The following is an 18918-nucleotide window of genomic DNA, read 5'->3' as shown; positions in this document are numbered from 1 at the left end:
AAACAAAATGTGGTATATCCACAGTGGAATTTTATTCAGCCTTAAAAAGGAAGGGGCAACGATACTCCAATAAAAATTAATTTAAAAAAAAAAGGAAGGGAATTCTGACACATGCTACAGCATGGTAGAAACCCAAGGGCGTTATGCTAAGTGAAATAAGGCAGTCACAAAAAGACAAATGCTGCATGATTCCACTAATATGAACTACTTAGTCAAATTCAGAGAGACAGAAAGTAGAGTTATCCTGGGGGCTGGGGGAAGCAGGGAATAGGGGGTTAGTGTTTAATGGATACAGAATTTCACTTGGGGAAGATGAAGAAGTTCTGAAGATGGGCGATGATGGTTGCACAACAATGTGAATATACTTAATGCCACTGAACTGAACACTTAAAATGGTTAAACTGGTAAATTTTATGTTATATATATTTTACCACAGTAAAAAAATACTGCATTAAAATACTGATCTTAATTGCTGAGATTTTTGGCGCCCTCTTAAATGTTATGTCAGAATTAAGTACCTCTTACCTCAGCCTTGTCTGACCCTGAATTCCTCACATTGTCCCCATCTTACAGATGGTGGAGCCTGAGGCATGTTATAGGCCTGCCGAAGGAGACCTAGAAGATTCCAGGTAAGCCAGGAACTCAAAAGCCAAGCGCCCAGCTCCCAGCTAAGGATTAAGTTTGATACAGCTCCCCCTGCCTGCCCACCCCCAAGACACTTCCAGGGAGCTCTGTGTACACCACCATCCTTCTGGAGTCAGCTATTCCTTGGGTGGAGTCTTATCCCACAAATAAGGACCTCAGTGGACCCAGAGATCCTGCAGCTCAGCCCCTGCCCACTCCTCCTCTTGTAAAGACCCCATTCCTAACAGCTACAACTCTCTGCTCCCTTGCAAAGAAATCTCTAGGACTGTGGTCAAGTCCATTTTCACACTCTGTAGCTATAACAATGGCTGCTACTTTTTCCCCAACATCTATCCCCTCTCCTTCTTCAGTAACAGAACCCAAATTTAGCTGGCACAAGTTGCCTGGAATAAAGGCTTCATTTCTTAGCTTCCCTTGCTAGCTGGGAGTGCCCACAAGCCTTACATCTGGCCCCAAACATGGAAACTGAAGCACCATGTACAGGTTCGAAGATGTGTCCTTATAGAGAGCAGCACCCCCTTTCTTCCCTTTTCCTATTTTCTGTTGGCTGGAAAGGTAGGCATGATGGCTGGAGCCTATGCTGCCATATTGGAGGATGGAGGAGCACAGGATAGAAGGGGACTGGATCCCTGACATGGTCAGGGCCAGGGCAGCCCTTGCCAACCCACCTGCACACTTCTGTGAGAGGTTCAGTTCCCAAAAAGTCACAAGTCACAAGCCCTGGAGCAGATGAGCTGACCCAGCCTCCCTCTCCACAGGGCAAGGACTCTATGTAGATCACCTCCCAGCCCCTCCTGGTCATTTCTGGAACATTTCCTAATAAATTACTTTCACAGGAATCTTGGGTGCAGGGTCTGTTTCTGGAAACCCAACCTAGGACTTCCTTCCCTCCCCATTTGGTCTTTCATAGCCTGTATGGTGTCCAGGTAGGCTGTAGTACAGCTGGTCCCGAGGGTCATTCTGAACCATTCACCACATACTTCTTTAAGTGAGAGAGAAACTTCTATCAAGCTTAAGCCACTACTGTGTGGACTTGAGCAAATCTCTTGGCCCCTCTGGCTTAGGTTTGCCCCCTGTGAAATGCAGATACAGCCCAATGAGAAAATAGACATGAATGAATTTGGTGAACTTGTAAGAGGTATGTTGTGGACCGAATGTCTGCGTCCCCGACCCCCACCCCACCAAATCCATATGCTGAGATCCTAATCCCCATTGTGATCATATTAGGATGTAGGGCCTTTCAGGAGGGAATTAGATCATCGTGGGATTAGTGTCCTTGTCAGAAGAACACCAGAGAGTTTGCTCCTGTCTCTGCTCTCTGCCATGTAAGGACACAGCAAGAAGACAGCCGTCTGCAAACCAGGAAGAGAGCCCTCACCAGGGCTCTGATCTCAGACTTCCCAGCCCCCAGAACTGTGAGAACTAAACCTCTGTTCTTTAAGCCATGCAGTCTGTGGTATTTTTGTTATAGCAGCCGAGCTGACAAGGTGCTTACCGAATTATCTGGTGAGTGACCAATCCCATGAAAACCAAGAGCTCCCCCAGATCAATGACGACTCCCAAGCTCCAGATGTTTATTTCCAGCAATTCTGGCTGAGAAATTGGGTCCCTCTGACTTTGCCATAGGGAATGTGACCTGAATGTCCTCTATTCAGAGCAAGGCTGTGGGGACCACGCCCCTGCCCTCCACACCATTTTCACATCACTGCTGCTCCCCAGATCCCCCCACCCCCACCCTGGGACCACTTTGGCCTTCAGCCTCCCAGGCACCCCACACCCACCCCGTTCACAGCCATGTCTCCTCTGGGCTAAGAAGTGACAGAGCCTTGGGACAGGCTCCCACAGCAACACCTTCAGCAGGAATGCAGGCACATGTCCCAGCCCCAAGGGGAGGCAGGGGGTGGGGGAGGATACCAGAGGGAGGGATGGGGACTAAAGGGGAGCAGGGCCAACACCAAAGGGTAGAAACAGGCCGCTCCCTCCTAAACCATGAGCAGAGATAAAAGCAGTCATGGGTGGTGTGACTGAGCACTTCACAGTTTCCAAAGCACTTTCTCATGCACTATGTCTCTTATTCCCAGCAAGGACATAAAGGTTCAGAGAAGGCAGAGATGTCGCCACAGTCACACGGCAGCCAGAGATAGCGCATTGACCCACCTTAAACATTCCTCAGAATTTGGAGAACATCCTAGACACTTGCGCCCTCAGCGGTAGACCTGGGGGCGACAGTGAAGGGGCACTCACCTGCTGACCATTTCCCAGCGATGGCCTGGCCCCTCAGGGAAGGGCCTGGACAGATGTTGGAGGCGCCCCCTCACAGACGTGGATAACACATGTCCCTCCTAGAAACTGGACGTGGCTCATTGAAGGGGACATATCTGTTGGTTTTGTCCTCTGTGATACTAGCACCCCAATATTGCCTTTGAGAACCATCCCTCCCCACAGGATACATTCGGAATGCTTAGTCAAGGGTCCCACCCGGCAGAGGGGTGATCATGTGAGAGCGGCTCAGCCAGTCAGATTGTCCCTATCACTTTCACACAAGTCCCAGATGCACAGTCGATTTCTGGGAACCCAATCTCCCCACTTGGACTTTCACAGGTCATGTGATGTCCAGCCAGGCTGCAGCACAGGCAGGTGAGGTCTCCCACCTCATACCAGTGAGGGATGATGGCACCTGCTGTGAGCCATTGCTGCCCTTCGTCCTCTGCCCAGCCTCACATCACTTTCCTCCTCACTCCAGCCTCCTAGACCTTAGTCAGCTCCACGGGCTCCCCCAGCCCCTTCCCAACACAGGACCTCTTTCCAGGTTCACACAAGGCTCAGCTCCAGCAATGCCCTCTCAGGGAGGCCCTCCAGGACCACCTCGAGATGGAACTCTACCAAGCCACCCCCAGGCCAGCTGAAAGCAACGCAACGAGAGCGATAGCAGAGCATCCCTGCAGAAAACACTCTCGAACTTGGTCTTGAAGGAAGGGGAGGATTCAGACTTCCAGAAGTGAAATGGGAAGAGGGTAGAGAAAGCATTTATCAGCCAAAAGCGTGGCAGCTTCGGGGTCTGCAGGCAGCACGGAGGTAATGAGAGATAGAACTGGAAACAGGCTGGAGCAGATCAGGGGCGCATGGAAGTATGAGGTGAGGAAGTATGAGCTTTTCCTGTTGAGTCGGAGGGAGTCTGGGGGCCAAGATTAAAGACATCAAAGTCACAGCTACTTGCAGTCGTGTGGGGTCACCCCGATGGGCAGGGTCAGAATCAGGAACCAGGGCGCTGGGCCCAGGAGCGTGACCGAGGTGCTGAAGTACAGCCCCAGGGGTAACAGCCTGGGGTACTCCAGGGAAACGCAGCTTCTCGAGCAGCCGCTTGCTTAGACCGCAACCTGGCTTTTAGCGCCGCCCCAGCCCTACCAGCCTCAAGGCCTCATGGCTTTTGAAGTTCCCAGCCTTCTCCTAGGGGAACTGGGGGAGGGGTAGAGCCTGGTACTTTGGAGCCAAGGTCACTTTTCACTTTCATGGCCCTTCATCTCCTTACTGTGAGGAAGTAGCCTTCTGCTTCTAATAGCGCTCGGTAATATTTTTCACGTGCTTATTGGGTTAGAAATCTTTCACACAGATTAATCCTCACCACAACTCCTGGAAACAGGTATGGTTATTAATCTCAGGTTTTACAGGTAGGGAAACTGAGGCAGAGAGGTTGAAACCCATGTCCACAGTCACACAAGCAGTAAGTGGCAGAGCCATCACTGAACCATTGTGCCACACTGCCCTGAAATGGACAGGGGTGTATCATCTCTCCCTCCCCTGAGCTGGCCCAGGATCCTGCCCAGCCCCTGTGGCCAATCCCCTCCCTGCCTTCCCGACATCCCACCAGGACTCCCGCCTCGGTGCTCCCCAAATCCTGACAGCCCTCACTCCTTTCCTCTCCAGCCCCACCCCATCCTTTGCAGTGATGTCCCCATCTTCACCCTCCCCACCCAGGTTCCCTTTCACTCTTTCTCCTGGGAGCTTTAAGCAGGAGAGGCACCTGGGAATCTGCTCTGCAAACTGCTTGGGACGTCTACACCGGGGCCACCCAAGCCTCCCGCTGCCACCGCCGCCCCAGGGCAGACATTTGGAGCTTCAGCTGACTCCCACAGAAAAGTCACCGCATCATTGCCGGCTGCCACCATGCTGTGATTAGTTAATCACTAAGTGCATGGGGCTTTTAATTAACTACCAGCCCTGCACGGGCAGCTGTTCCACAAACCACATCTGATCATGGCTCCCCCGTTCCGGGCTAATGGAACACTTCAATCACGCAATTGATGCTGCAGGGATGGCAGCTGCCAGTACTGCAGCCCTGATGGAAGCAGCCAGCCACAGGAAGGAGAAAAAAAGACAGCTTTCAGCTGGGGGGCAGTTGGGTGTGTAAGGCTGAGGGGCAAGTCTGCACAAGATCTGTGAGTGTGCAGATGTGGCTGGGATGTTTATCTATATATTAGAAGTAATTCAACTCAAACAAATGTAAGGAAGAAAGAAATCTATAGGTGCCACATAACCAGTCATACTTCAGGCATGGCTGGATCCAGGGGTACAAGTGAAATTACCAGAGCAGATGGGGCCTGAAGCATCAGAAGAGCAGTACTTGCACCTTGGATGAGTCAGTTGAGCACAGAGAGCTCATACGAGGCATAGAAGAGATTATGATGTTGTCCCTTGTCCCAATAAGGACTTCCCTTGCTTCTCTCTAATTCAGTTATTTCTTCCCATCTCTGGACCTCCAAATAACTGTGGAGGGGCCCAGTGTTCACCCCCTCCCCCAACACGGCCACTTACGTGCACCAAAATACTAGCAGCTGGCCCTTCCCTGTGCCAGGCAGTTGTAAGGCCCGATTCAATAATTCCTCACAGGAAGCTATGAGATACATCACATAGTTTTACCTCACTTCACAGATGAGGAAAGAGAGGCACTAGAGGGTTTGGTGGTGGTGGTGGCTTTTTTACTTGTCAAAGATGCCAGGTGGCAGAGCCGGGATTCAGATCCCACTGGTCTGGCCCCTGAGTCCACTCTCCTGCCTGGAATGCTCCACTGGCCCTGCCAGAGGGCAGAGCAGCCCAGGCTGTCCTCAGCCTTTGCAGAGCTGCCATGGAGGAGATGCCTCTGGGATCATGAAATGGAGAAAGCACCTGCGGGAAGCTCTTCAGAGAGGGGCCAGTGTTAGCACCCTGAGGACCTCCCCAGCCCAGCTACCTGGAAAGGGCAGTGGATTCCAAGGCTGAGGGCTTGTTTAAAATCTTGTCCCTCCAGCACCCGACAGTGGGACCGCTGGGTCCCTCCATTAACCTCAGGCTCTTATCATGGTCAGGCTGAAACTGCCCCCACTTGACCAAGTTGCCCAGCATCTGCGGTCAACCACCTCCTGCCCACCCGCTGGGCCAGGCCTCCAGGCTGGCTTTCCGTGAGAGGCGGGGAGTGGAGAGGAATGAGCTCTGAGCCGACCTTCTGGGGAGCAGGACAAGCCCTCCCAGAGCCCAAGCCAAAGCCCCAGGTCTTCCTTGTGACTCTTGCTTCCGTGCTGCCACGGAGGAGAAAGAGGGGAAGGCCATGGCCTGGACTTGGCTGAAGTCATTTCTACGCTATTCCCCCTGCATTGGGCCCCTGGGCCAGCCAGAGTCATTGTTCTGTGGGAATCAGCATTCCTATACCACTCCCATCTTTGGCTATCATACGCCCATTTATCTGTCCATGTTGTATATTCATGGCTACCATTTATTAAGCACCTACTGTATGCCTGGCACGGTGCTAGCACTTTATTCAGATAGTTCACTGAATGCTCACAATTGCTTGAGTAGGAACTATGATCGGCCTTATTTTACAGAAGAGAAAACTTTAGACCAGAGAGGTTAAGTGACCCGCCCAAGGACACACACCTTTCACATGGTAGATTCCCCTCCAGAGCCTGTACTCTTAATCATGATACTATAACTATGACACTAGCTTCTGCCCTGAGTTTCTGCAACTTTGCAAAACCCTTGTCTCTTGAGCTCCTCCCAACATCCCCATGAGCGAAGAAAGGCTGAGGTTAGCGCCATTTTGCAGATGAGGAAACCAAGGTCTGTGGAGAATCAGCCTCCCTGTGGTCATGTAATCAGGAAGCCTCAGGGAAGGGAATGGACCCAGTCAATCCCCTGACACCCAGCCCTGCACCCTGCCTGCTGCCCAGCCCAGCCTCTCTGGGAATCCCTCGTCACAGGGGTCTCCTGATCCCTCCTAATCCTCTGGGGGAACCCCAGACCAGAGAGTCAGAGAACATTCCACGTGTTGCCAACCCCTCAGCCCTTCCCCTCTCTCCTCCCAGTGGCAGAGAGGTGGAGTGTGAGGGCCTCCAATAAGGCCTGGCAGGACCCTTAGCCTCAGTGAGCCCAGGAAGACCCCAGGGATCGACCCATTACTTAATGCAGGCCTGGAAGGAGGGTGGGCTTGGGGGTCAGACAGGTGTGAGCCCAGCTGCACCACACAGCAACTTCATGTCTTTGAATCTTGGGCTCCAAACGTATAAAATGGGTTAAGAATCCTTACGTATCCAGATCAAGGATAGGAGGAGATAAATTTTTCTTTGTAACTTTGTAAAGTGTTTAGAATTACTACCTAGTCTGGGGTCACAAACTCATGTGTCTTTAGGGGACAAGCGGGTCATGTAGGTGGATGAATCCGGCCAGGTAGGGACTGTAGCAACAGAAGGCCTGTGCCCCATCTCAAGGGGGAAGGTGCCGGCCCAGTCATACCAGATCACCATTTATTAAACAGATCAGAAATCTGAATTTTTTTAATGAAATGCCCTGATTTCTAAAACACTTTGCAGGCTGAATAAGATACACCAGTGGACCAAATATCACATGCACTGATTTGCAACTCCTGATGGAGTCCTAGTTGCTAGAAAAGCAAAGAGGCCAAACAGCAAGTCCAAGGTCACACAGCAGACGAGGCAGAGCCGGGAGAGCCTCGGCCGAGGCCTCTGGCTCCCTGATGAGCCCAGTCTCCCCAGCTCCACGCTGCTCAGCGTTTTAAGCACCTTCAGAGGCGTCCAGCCCAAGGTCTGCGCCCCTGGGAAGCAGTGGCCTCCTTGGAGCCCTGCAACGCAAATGAAGGACATTCCCAGGACAGAGGAGACTGCAGGGCTCTGAGTATGTAAATCACAGCACAGCCATCCTGAGGCCTAATTGAGACATTTGTTTGGAGTGTCCTCAGAAACTAGGGCAGATGTGGCACTCTGAGAGAGCCACCCGCCGCAGCTGCCCTGCCAACACCGGGGACCGATGGCTGCTCTCTGGAACTTGGACCAGCCACGGGGAAGCCGGTTCTCACTAATAAGATTATATATTTTTTAAATGGCCCTTGTTTACTGCAAGGATACTGAGTATTAAAATGCCGGCAAAGAAAACGAAGTAAAAAAAGACAGCCCATCTCTACAGGAACCATGCAGAACCAGGCTGAAAACCCCCTGTGGATTTCGCCCCCAGGCATCCCCTAGCCTGAGCCCGGAAGGATGGAGTGTGTTCAAACCCATCGCAACACTCGAGGCCTCCTTGACTCTTGAGGGGGGCTGCTGCTTGAACCCTGTTTCTCAGACTCCTTTCTCTTGGAACCCCACGGTGCTCTCATGGGCTGGGGGTCAAGAGAACCAGGTTCCAGTCCTGGATGTACTTATTCCCAGCTGAGTGGACTTGAGTAAGTCACCTCCCCTTCTCTCTCTCTCAATTTCATCCTCTGTCCTTTGCGCTGACATAACACCCAGCTCTGGTGAGGGTCCAATGAGGCAGAGGCTACAAACGGGCAACCCCAGGCCTGAGAAAGGCCACATGGGTTTTGTCCAATCAGCATTTCTTTTTAAGTTTGTTTCCAACTAATTTCACATAAACAGTTGGATTTTTGCCTTCTCTTTAAAAATCACAAGATCTGACCCCACGGGGCTGACATTCCCCCATGGCCACAATGGGGCATAGCTGAGGGACAGCTTGCCTGTTCCCCCCACACCACTCACTCCCTACTGCCTATACTCAGCCAGCTCCACTCCTTTATGTTACCTACTTCACACTTGAATTTAAGACCCTAATTTAATGCAATACATATGAAAATTCTTTGGAGGAAGTCTACAGATTCTGGGCGTCATTATTATTAGTGGAATTCCCGGGTCTCACTATTTGGCTTTGACCTTGGGCAGGTCTCTTGGTCTCTCTGGGCTCTGGGCTCCACCTCATCTGTGAAATGAGAGCGAGTACTACAGGGGTCCAAGAGCATTTCCAGCTCTGACCCTCGGAATGTCTCAGGGGTCCGGTCTTGCAATCTCGGCTCTTCAATTGCAGTCCAAGAGCCTCTTGATTACCTAGGTTCTGCCAGAATACCTATTAAAGGGAGGGAGGCAGAGAGGGAGGGAGGAAGCTGGTCAAGGCTCCCTGGGTACAGCCCACTGAGTTTCCATCTCTCTTAACCCAGCCCCCACCCGCTGTCCCCAAGACAGAGTCAGGCTCTAAAGCCAGGAAGAGTGAGCCTAGGGATGGGCCAGCTGGGAGCAGGACTGCATGCTGGTTCTGATGACAGAAAGCATGGAAAAACACCATCTTCCCCCGACCACACTTTCTATTTCTTCTTTCTTTTTTAACACCTTTATTGGAGTATAACTGCTTTACAATGGTGTGCTAGTTTCTGCTGTATAACAAAGTGAGTCAGCTATATGTATACATATATCCCCATATGCCCTCCCTCTTGCGTCTCCCTCCCACCCTCCCTATCCCACCCTTCTAGGTGGACACAAAACACGGAGCTGATCTCCCTGTGCTATGCGGCTGCTTCCCACTAGCCATCTATTTTACATTTGGTAACGTATATATCTCAAAGCTACTCTCTCACTTCGTCCCAGCTTCCCCTTCCCCCTCCCCATGTCCTCAAGTCCATTCTCTGTCTGTGTCTTTATTCCTGTCCTGCCCCTAGGTTCTTCAGAACCATTTTTTTTTTTTTTTAGATTCCATATATATGTGTTAGCATACGGTATTTGTTTTTCTCTTTCTGACTTACTTCATTCCATATGACAGACTCTAGGTCCCAGAGATAAACCCACACACACATGGTCACCTTATCTTTGACAAAGGAGGCAAGAATATACAAAGACAGCCTCTTCAATAAGTGGTGCTGGGAAAACTGGACAGCTACATGTAAAAGAATGAAATTAGAACACCCCCCAACACCATACACAAAAATCAACTCAAAATGGATTAAAGACTTTCTATTTCTTTTGCACCACTGCTCCTAATGTCTTTTTATTAAAACCTTAATGAACATCATGTCAATAAATTGTCTTGCAATTTGTTTCAATAAGTACTATTTGGTGGGGGGTAGGGGGAAGGCGTTGTTCTCCACTCCATCGCCAAATTCCCAAGCTTCATTTCTTTCATCCAACCCTCAACTCAATCCCAGGTCCAATCTGGACTTGGGATCCAGGCTTGCTGGCAACAGTGCTCTATTTGATGCTGTTTCTATATATGCAGGTGTCTTCCTGCCTTTCTCCAGCTCAGCCTGCCCACTCTCCTCCCCACCTGCCCCTATTTCTGTACACATCACTTAGAGGTACCTGGCCCATCAGAAGCATTCAAGAGCTGATTGTTGAATGAATGAGCTTTCTAAAGCAACAGAACATCCCTGTACCTTCATACCCTGGTTCCAGACTAGTTCCCCACTCCCTGTCCCCAGGTCTCCACTCTTTAGACACACAGAGTATTACCTCCGCATACAACTCCGTGCTCTGGTCGATGCAGTTCCCTCCATCTGGAATGTAATTTTCCTATTATCAAAATCCTCTGCAAGGGCTTCCCTGGTGGCGCAGTGGTTGAGAGTCCGCTTGCTGATGCAGGAGACGCGGGCTCGTGCCCCGGTCCGGGAAGATCCCACATGCCGCAGAGCGGCTGGGCCCATGAGCCATGGCCGTTGAGCCTGCGCGTCCGGAGCCTGTGCTCCGCAACAGGAGAGGCCACAACAGTGAGAGGCCCACGTACCGCAAAAAAAAAAAAAAAAAAAAAAAAATACTCTGCAAAATCCTTTAAGACCTACCTAGCTCTAATACTTCCTCGGTGGAGTTTTCTCTCAGCCCCCGAAGCAGACTTTACCATGCCCTCCCTTGTGCTCTCACAACACATTTTGTAATGTCACTACTGCACCATCTCCCCTGTATTAGCTGTTCGTATCACACAAAAGATTTTGATTGCAAGTAACAGGAAACACAACTCAGGCTGAGTTACACATTAAAAGTCTGAAAAGCTCAGACACTGGTTCAATTTTTCAGTGAGCCTCATGGCTCTGCCCTGCTCTTTGAATGGGGTTCATCCTCATGGTATCTTCCCTCCCTCATCAGAACAAAATGACCACCACCATTCCAGGCTTTACATCCAAATGCCCCACCATTCACAGAGAGTCTGTTTCCTCACATCTCTAGCAAAAGCTCCCCATTCCATGCTGATTGGGCCCCTACTGTGCCAATCACGGTAACCTGGGGAAGGCCGCATGTTGATTGGCTCAGACCAATCTGGTCCCTTCCCTCAAATTGGAGCAGTGTTTACTCACGCAAACTACAAGGGGCAGCAGTGGAGGGAGAATGGGGAGACACAACAGTGCCCACCAGGCTTTGTAAATGTCTCCCTAAGGAAACAACAAGCTCCATGAGGGCAGGGACTGACTCTGATTAATCTCTGGGTCCTCCTTCCTCAGTGCCCAGCACGGTGCTTGGCACCAGAGACACATATGTAAACGTTCCTTGATTCGAACACCCTCCTGTCCCGTGAGATGATCCTCTGGGACCTGGGTGGCCTGGCCTCTGGTCTCTCAAAATGACAGTGATGGCTGTCAGATGACCTAGAGCACTAATACTTACGTTCACAAGAGTAGAGTTCTGCTACCCCAGTTTCAACCTCAGAATAGGGCTTCTAGAAACATGTGAACTCTACTGAAGATTCGGGGAAGAGAAACCTAGGATGAAGAAGCCTGAGATTAGGCGCCAGGTATCGTCCATTCACTCACTTGCTCATTCGCTCACCTGCTCACTGTACTGATGCCTACTTATCATTGCCTCCCCAGCCCACAGCCCCTGCTGAATGGGGACAGACTGTGTGACTGTACCCTGCCTGCTTCCACCCATCCTAACCATTCTTGATTGATTACAATAGATTATTTCATTGGTTTTCAGTGGAGTTGTACCATTCCCTCAGAGGTGTTTGGAAAATTGGGGAGACGCGTCTTCTATTTTAGTTGAGACCACACATTAAAATATTGACATACACCCAAAGGAAGACTATATTTTTTAAATTTCTCTTTTTTTGTTGTTGTTTGGAGGATTATAGTAATTTTTTTAAATATGTGTATTTTATTGCAAGATAGCAAAGGGGGTCTTCCAAAATGTGTTACGTAAAGTGTGCATTGGCAGGGGACTTCTGCCTCCAGCTGAGTGAGAATATGGTAAATCCTCTCCCCAAAACACAATTATAAAGCTGGGCAAAATTGATCAAAACAACCACACAGCACTCTGGACATCAACCAACTCTGGACATCAACAACAACTGGAGCAGCACTTGTGCTTGGAAACTGGAAATTTGGGCAATAACAGTGAGAATCTATGGCATTCTAGCCAGAGGCGGCTCCCATTCCCCTCCTCCCAGTTCAGTCCGAAGGGAGGGTCCACCAAGGTGGGGCAGTTTCTCTGGTTTGGTTAAAGGGGGCTCACTGGATTTGGATCAGAGAGCAGCACCCACTCTTGGCAGCCTTGTTGGTTTAAGTGAAAATCTCCAAGTCAGAAAAGCAGGTAGGCCAACAACTCCACTGGACAACTGTTGCCGTCGTGTTTGGGCATATATATTTCTGGCCAAAGCTGCATGCATGCACCGCAGAAACTAGAAAGGGCTCAATCAAGCCACAGGCTCCTGGCCAGCCCTGAGGCTGTGAATGTGTGTAAAGGAGACAAGAAAGAGCCCAGTAGAAAGTAAATGATAAGGATCGTGTGCAAATGGCCTGAATTTTGAATGTGCTCCTGGGATAGGCAGCTTCTAAAATGGTTCCCAATGATCCTCACCTCTAGGATTACTGCCCTGTGTAATCCTTCCTTTGGGTGTTGTCTGGACATAGCGACTTGCTTCTAATAAATAGAACATGGCAGAAGTGATAGATGTCACTTCCAAGTTTAGGTTATAAAGGACTGACTTCTTTCTTGCTCTCATTCTCTCTTTAGTTCTTCTCCCTTGCTGTTCTGATGAAGCAAGCTGCCATGTTGTAAGCTTCCCTATGGAGAGGCACATGTCACAGAGAACTGAGGGTGGCCTTCTGCCAACAGCCAGCAAAGAAAGAACTCAGTTCAATGGACTGCAAGGAACCCAGTCCTGCCAACAACCAGATGAGGAGCTTTGAAGTACATCCTTTCCCAGTCAAGCCTTTTGGGCCAATCAACCTGGCCAGCAGCTTGATTTTAGCTTGAGTCAGAGGACCCAGCTAAAGCACACTCAAAATCCTGACCCAGAAAAACTGTGTGGTAGAAAATGCTTTTTTTTAAGCCACTAAACTTTGGGATGATCTGTCATGTAGCAACATGATAACTGATACGGTTCCCCTACCCACACACAGACTAATCAGCAGAGGACAGATAATTGAGGTGTTTCAGCACAATCTCTGTCCAATCTGATACGCAGGTGTAGACACAGAGACAATGCTTAGGAAGCTAGACTTAAATATATAAACAAGAATATAAAAAATTTAATCAGAACTTCAGCAGCTTCATACCATAGGGAAGACAGGATTCCCAGATTCCCAGACAGGGATTGTCTGATTCACAGAGCCTGAAGAAGTTACTTTAAAAATAAACAAATGAAAAAAACAGTAACAATAAACCTTGAGGGCAGAGGGGTGAATCAGAATCCAAAGTTACTACTATAGTTTTTAATGTCCAATTGTCAACAAAAAGAAATTACAAGTTATACAAAGAAACAGGAAAGTATGACACATACTCAGAAAAACAGCTGTCAGTAGAAACTGTGAGTGTTCCCAGATGTTGAATTGAAAGACTTTAAATACCTATTAAGATATGGTCAAAGAACTAAAGTAAACTATGTTTTAAATTTTAAATGAAAGCATGACAACAATGAATCAACAAAGAGAGATTCTGAATAAGGAGAAAGAAATTATTTTTCAAAAGGGGATATTCTGGGCTTGAACAGTACAATTGAAATGAACATTATACTAGAAAGGCTCAACATCAGATTATATATGGCAGAGGAAAGAAGATTGAACCTGAAGATAGACTGATAGAAATTATCCAATCTGAAGAACAGAGAAGAGAATAATTGAAGAAAAATGAACAAAGCTTTAGAGACCAGAGGGACAGGGACAGCATTAAACCTGCCAACAGATGTATAATGGGAGTCCAGAAATAGAGAGAAGGGCAGGAAAAAAATAATGGAAAAAATAATGGCCAACGTCTTCCAGAATTTAATGTATTTAAAGACATTAAATACATATCCAAAAAATTCAACAAATCTCAAGTGGGATAAATACAAAGAGATTCACACCTAGACTCATCATAGCAGACATTTGAAAGAGAAAAATCTGCAAGAGAAAAATGACATATATGCAAGAGAGTAACAATATGATTAACAGCCGACTTCCCACATAAAACAACGAAAGGCAGAAGAGAATGAAATAACACATCAAAGTGCTGAAAAAAATGGTTAACCAAAAATTCTACTATCCAGCAAATTTTTCTTCAGAAATGAAGGCAAAAATAAAAGCATTTCTACATACACAAAGACTAAAGAATTCATTGCTAAAATCCTGCAAATATATTGTAAACAAATGAAGCCAGATACGAAAGACTACATGTGTATGATTCTATTTATAGAAAACTCCAACAGACAAAAGAAATCTATGAAATTAGAAGTCAGAGTACTGCTTACCTTTGGAGGGAGGTAGTGACTAGCAGGGGCCATAGGGGGAATTTCTGGAGCATTAGTTACTTGTGATTCTGGCACACTTCTGCATATAGTTTCCATCAATAAAAACAAAAAAGGAAGCTTGATCATATCACTCCCTCCCTTATGTTTGATTCCCTTTATTGTTTTCCCTTTGCTTCCCTTTCCTTCCCAGTCTCAGCAAACCTGTGATCTCCAAGGTGCTCTCTGGTCCAGCCTCTGCCCACCTCTCCAGCATCATTTCTCATTACCTAGTACACTAGCCACCTTGGCCTTCTGCTATTCCTCAAGTGTTCCCTGCTTCCATCCTGCCACAGGGCCTTTGCACATGCTTGTCCCCCTGGTCCAGAGCCCCATTGAGACCAGCTTACCCTTTAACTCCAGCCACTCCCCAAGTGAGATCTACTCATTACCCATCCAAGTCTAGTTCTTTTGTTTTGTTTAGTTCTTAGGACTATATTCCTTTCCTTCAGAGCACTCATCTTCATTTGTCATTATGGATTCACAGGGTAATTATTTGACTGCTATTTTGTCTTTCCCACTAGTCCATAAGTTTTAGAAGGTCTGACTATGTTTTCATCTTGTATTGTATCTCCAGCACCATGTCTGGCACATAGTAGGCATCTGATAACTATCTGTTCAATGACTATAAAACTAATTAAGGCTATACAAATCTTCATTCTAATTAGAGCACATTGTGGAAAGCCTACCAGACTAAGAAATTTTAGATTTTTTTTTTTTATAAGCTACAAAGAGTCATTGAAGGTTTTGGAGAAGAGGAGATATGTGAGCTGAGCTTTGTTTTAATAAGATCTCTAGAAATGGAGGTGGAGAGCCCGTAAAGGAGGCTGTGGCAGAGTCCAAGTGATGGACAGTGCCTAAAGAGGGACAGTGGCCATGAGGGGAAACCAGTGTCTTGCTCCACTCTGACCCCCATGCACAGCCTGACAGTGACCTCACAATCACCCTCTGGATCTCCTACCCTTGAAGGTTAATATCCCGGCTCTGGCCTAACGCTGCCCTTTATGTTCACATTTATGTTCACATCTAGGGGACAAAACCCTACCATCTGAGTCATCCAGGCCAGCAACCAGAGGCAGAGGGTTCAACAAAGCAAGAGTGTGCCACCTTTCCTCCCAAGGCATGACCAAGGCTCCATGATGACAGAGCAATCAGAGGACCTGAAGGATTCCCTGCCCACAGAGAGGAAGCATGTGTGGAGGACGGCCGAGGAGAGGCAGATGTCAGACCTCACGCGGGTGTTGGAGTGGCTGGAGCGGTGGCAGGGGAAGAAGAAGCAAGCTCTCCAGGTGTGTACTTACTGTCAAAGAAAACCTGCAAGGAAGGCTTCATTCGAGACTACTACTGCATGATGTGATGGGGTGAGGGGAGGGTTTGCAGCACTGGGGTGAGCCAGTAGAAAAGCACCGGAGGACATGGGGAGAGATTGTCACTGTGATCAGGCCATCCTTGTAGGCTAATTATCCCTATGTAGTTAGGCTCCTACCCTCCCACAGAGACTGGGAAGTGGGAATGCTATCCTTCCTGATGATTGTATTTCAAAGGGATGGCTCCCAAGCTCTGGGGAAAAACATTCCTGGATTATAAAACTGGGCAAGAGGCTGGGAGAAGATTTACATCTCAAAGGGGCAGAGAAAGAATTTACAGGTGTAAATTGTCTAAAGGAATTGTTCTAGGAAAAGGGAGGTCAAGGTCCTAGAGTCAGGAAGAAACCTACCTAGTTTAGTCGAGGTGAAGGGACCTTAAAGCCATCTTGGTCAGTGTTGGAGAAGGGCTGAGAGGCAATAGCGTCTAGTGTCTTGATGATCTCAGAATGGGTCCTCCCACTGTCCCCAGGCACTTCCATATCCACATGATGGTCCCAGGGTCAGAGGGCATTCTCCACCTCCACTATCTCCACTGGGACTCCTGCTAACATACCTCTTCCTTTCTATCCTGCATTAGAACTAGTTGTAACCTCCTGTCTTAGTCCATTTGGGCTGCTACAACCAAATACCATAGACCAGGTGGTTTAGAAACAACAGAAATTTCTTTCTTACAGATCAAGGTGCCAGCAGATTTGGTGTCTGATGAAGACCTGCTTCATGGTTCATAGATGGCTGCCTCCTTGCTATATCCTGATAAAGAGGAAGAGTCAGGAGAGCTCTCCGGGGCCCTTTTTTAAGGCCCTAGTCCCATGTATGAGGGCTTCACCCTCATGACATAACAACCTCCTGAAGTCCCCACCTCCTGACACCATCACGTAAGGAGTTAGGATTTCAGCACAGGAACTTAGGGGGACACAAACATTCAGTCTGTAGCACCACCCTTTCCTCTTTCTCCAGGAGCTATGACAATCAATTTTGCCCCAGTTTCCCCCAGAGTTCCCCTCTGGGCCCATCGTCTACACAAAATGAAGCCATGTCCTTGGAAAGTGGTCTCCTCTGCAGAGGATGCCACCTAATCTTGACTCCCCTGGCTCCCAGAGAAAAATGGGTGGAAACGGCATTATTAAGAAGAATGATAACTTTTATTAAGCGTTTCCTGTGTGCCAGGCCCTGTGCTTACTGCAGTGAGTTGTGTGGTCAACTGCTCCCAGCAAGGCTACAAGGTAAGCACCGTTCTTACCACCAGCTGAAGGATAAGAAGCTGAGATGAAGAGGAATCATTTGCTTGAGCTCACAGAGCTAGTGAGGGGCCGAGCCAGGGCTCAACCTCAGATTTCTCCAGTTTCCAAGCTCGTGGGCTGTCAGGCCCACGCACCATCACCACCTCCCCTTCTCCTGCTTCACCCGGTTCAGTGGCCCCTGCCTTTCAGAGGAGCTCCTGTTCTGGTTATGTGCTTACTTGTCAATTATAGTCAGAGAGATCTGGAGTGCCAGTTCCATCAGATACGCGTAAACACACCTGACAAACGTATTTTACTCTAAGGCGTTAGTGATTTACCTACCCTCCCCCTTCCCCCCATTTTTGGGCCTCTCAGAACTCATTTGCAGAAATCAGTTCTATGATGAATATGTTTGATCCCATCTCTTCATACTAAGATTATATTCTTTTTTTGTAAATTTTTATTGGAGTATAATTGATTTACAATGTTGTATTATTTCCAGGAGTACAGCAAAGTGAATCAGTTATACATATACATATATCCACTCTTTTTTTTAGATTCTTTTCCCATATTGGCCATTACAGAGTATTAACTAGAGTTCCCTGTGCTATATAGCAGGTTCCTATTAGTAATCTATTTTATATACAGTAGCATGTATATGTCAATCCCAATCTTCCAATTTATCCCTCCCCCACCCTTCCCCCCCGATAACCATAAGCTTGTTTTCTACATCTGTGACCCTACTTCGTTTTTGTAAAGTAAGTTCATTTGTACCATTTTTTTAGATTCCACATGTAGGCGATATCATATGATATTTCTCATAAGATTATACTCTAATAATGTTTTCACAGCTTTACCTTATATGTGGCTTTTATTGTAAATAAGTTTGGACCCAGGGAGGGAACAATTTAATCTGAAAATACAGTTAAATCTTCAAGCATCATTACCCTCGCCAGAAACATTTGTATTTTGAAAGACGCTCCTGAGAGAGAGGGTGATGCTCCCGTGGCAGGTCTCGTATGGCAGGTGGCGGGGGACCCTTTAGTGAAGACGGTTGGAGGGGTGCTGTCCGCAGCCTCCTCTCCCTTCTCCTGGCAATCCAGGCTTTTCTCCACTTCAGCACGATTATGGAGCTACCCAGAGGGCTGTGCCCCTTGTTATCCATTTGCCATCCATGAAGACCCCTGAAGTCTCAAAGTCTCAGCCACAGGGGCCACTGAATCGTGGCTATTGCAGTTTCCTCGGGTCTGTGGTATCACCACATCCATTCCACTCAGTTTCCTCCAAAAATGGGGGCTGGTAGCTACTCAGGTGACTCTTGAGGAGAGGCTGAGGGTTGAGAGGAGAAGGTGGGAGGTGGGTCACCCGCGGGGGAGCCGGCCTTAGTCTCTCTCTAATCACCCTGCAGCATCAGCCCTGGCAAAGCTCCAAACAAAACCCCGAAGTTGCGTAGCACCCCGTCCTTTGATGGCCTCAAGCAGGACCTTGGACAGCTTCCCTCCACACATCCAGATGGCTTATCCAAACCCTCCTTCCGCCCATACAGTGTGGCTAACATTCATGGAGGGCTTAACACTTCTGCGCAGTGATTCATGTATTTCCCACTATGACCCTATGCAGTAGGTTCTGCTATCCGTCCCCGTCCTCAGAGAGAGCCGTCCCTTGCCCAAGGTTGCTCAGACACTCAGCCCTAG

General features: G+C 48.3%; 1 protein-coding gene across 1 annotated transcript in view; it reads left to right on the top strand.

Moving 5' to 3' along the window:
• C20H16orf78 (chromosome 20 C16orf78 homolog) overlaps window positions 1-18918 on the top strand; it is a 45226-nt gene that overhangs the window by 12140 nt on the left and 14168 nt on the right. The window contains 2 exon segments of the mRNA XM_033418864.2: window positions 574-629; window positions 15668-15926. Coding sequence (XP_033274755.1) covers window positions 15774-15926 — 153 coding nt within the window. The 5' untranslated portion in view covers window positions 574-629; window positions 15668-15773.

The sequence above is a fragment of the Orcinus orca genome, chromosome 20 (genome assembly GCF_937001465.1).
Source record: "Orcinus orca chromosome 20, mOrcOrc1.1, whole genome shotgun sequence".
Taxonomy (NCBI): domain Eukaryota; kingdom Metazoa; phylum Chordata; class Mammalia; order Artiodactyla; family Delphinidae; genus Orcinus; species Orcinus orca.
This window is presented reverse-complemented; position numbering and strand designations above follow the sequence as displayed.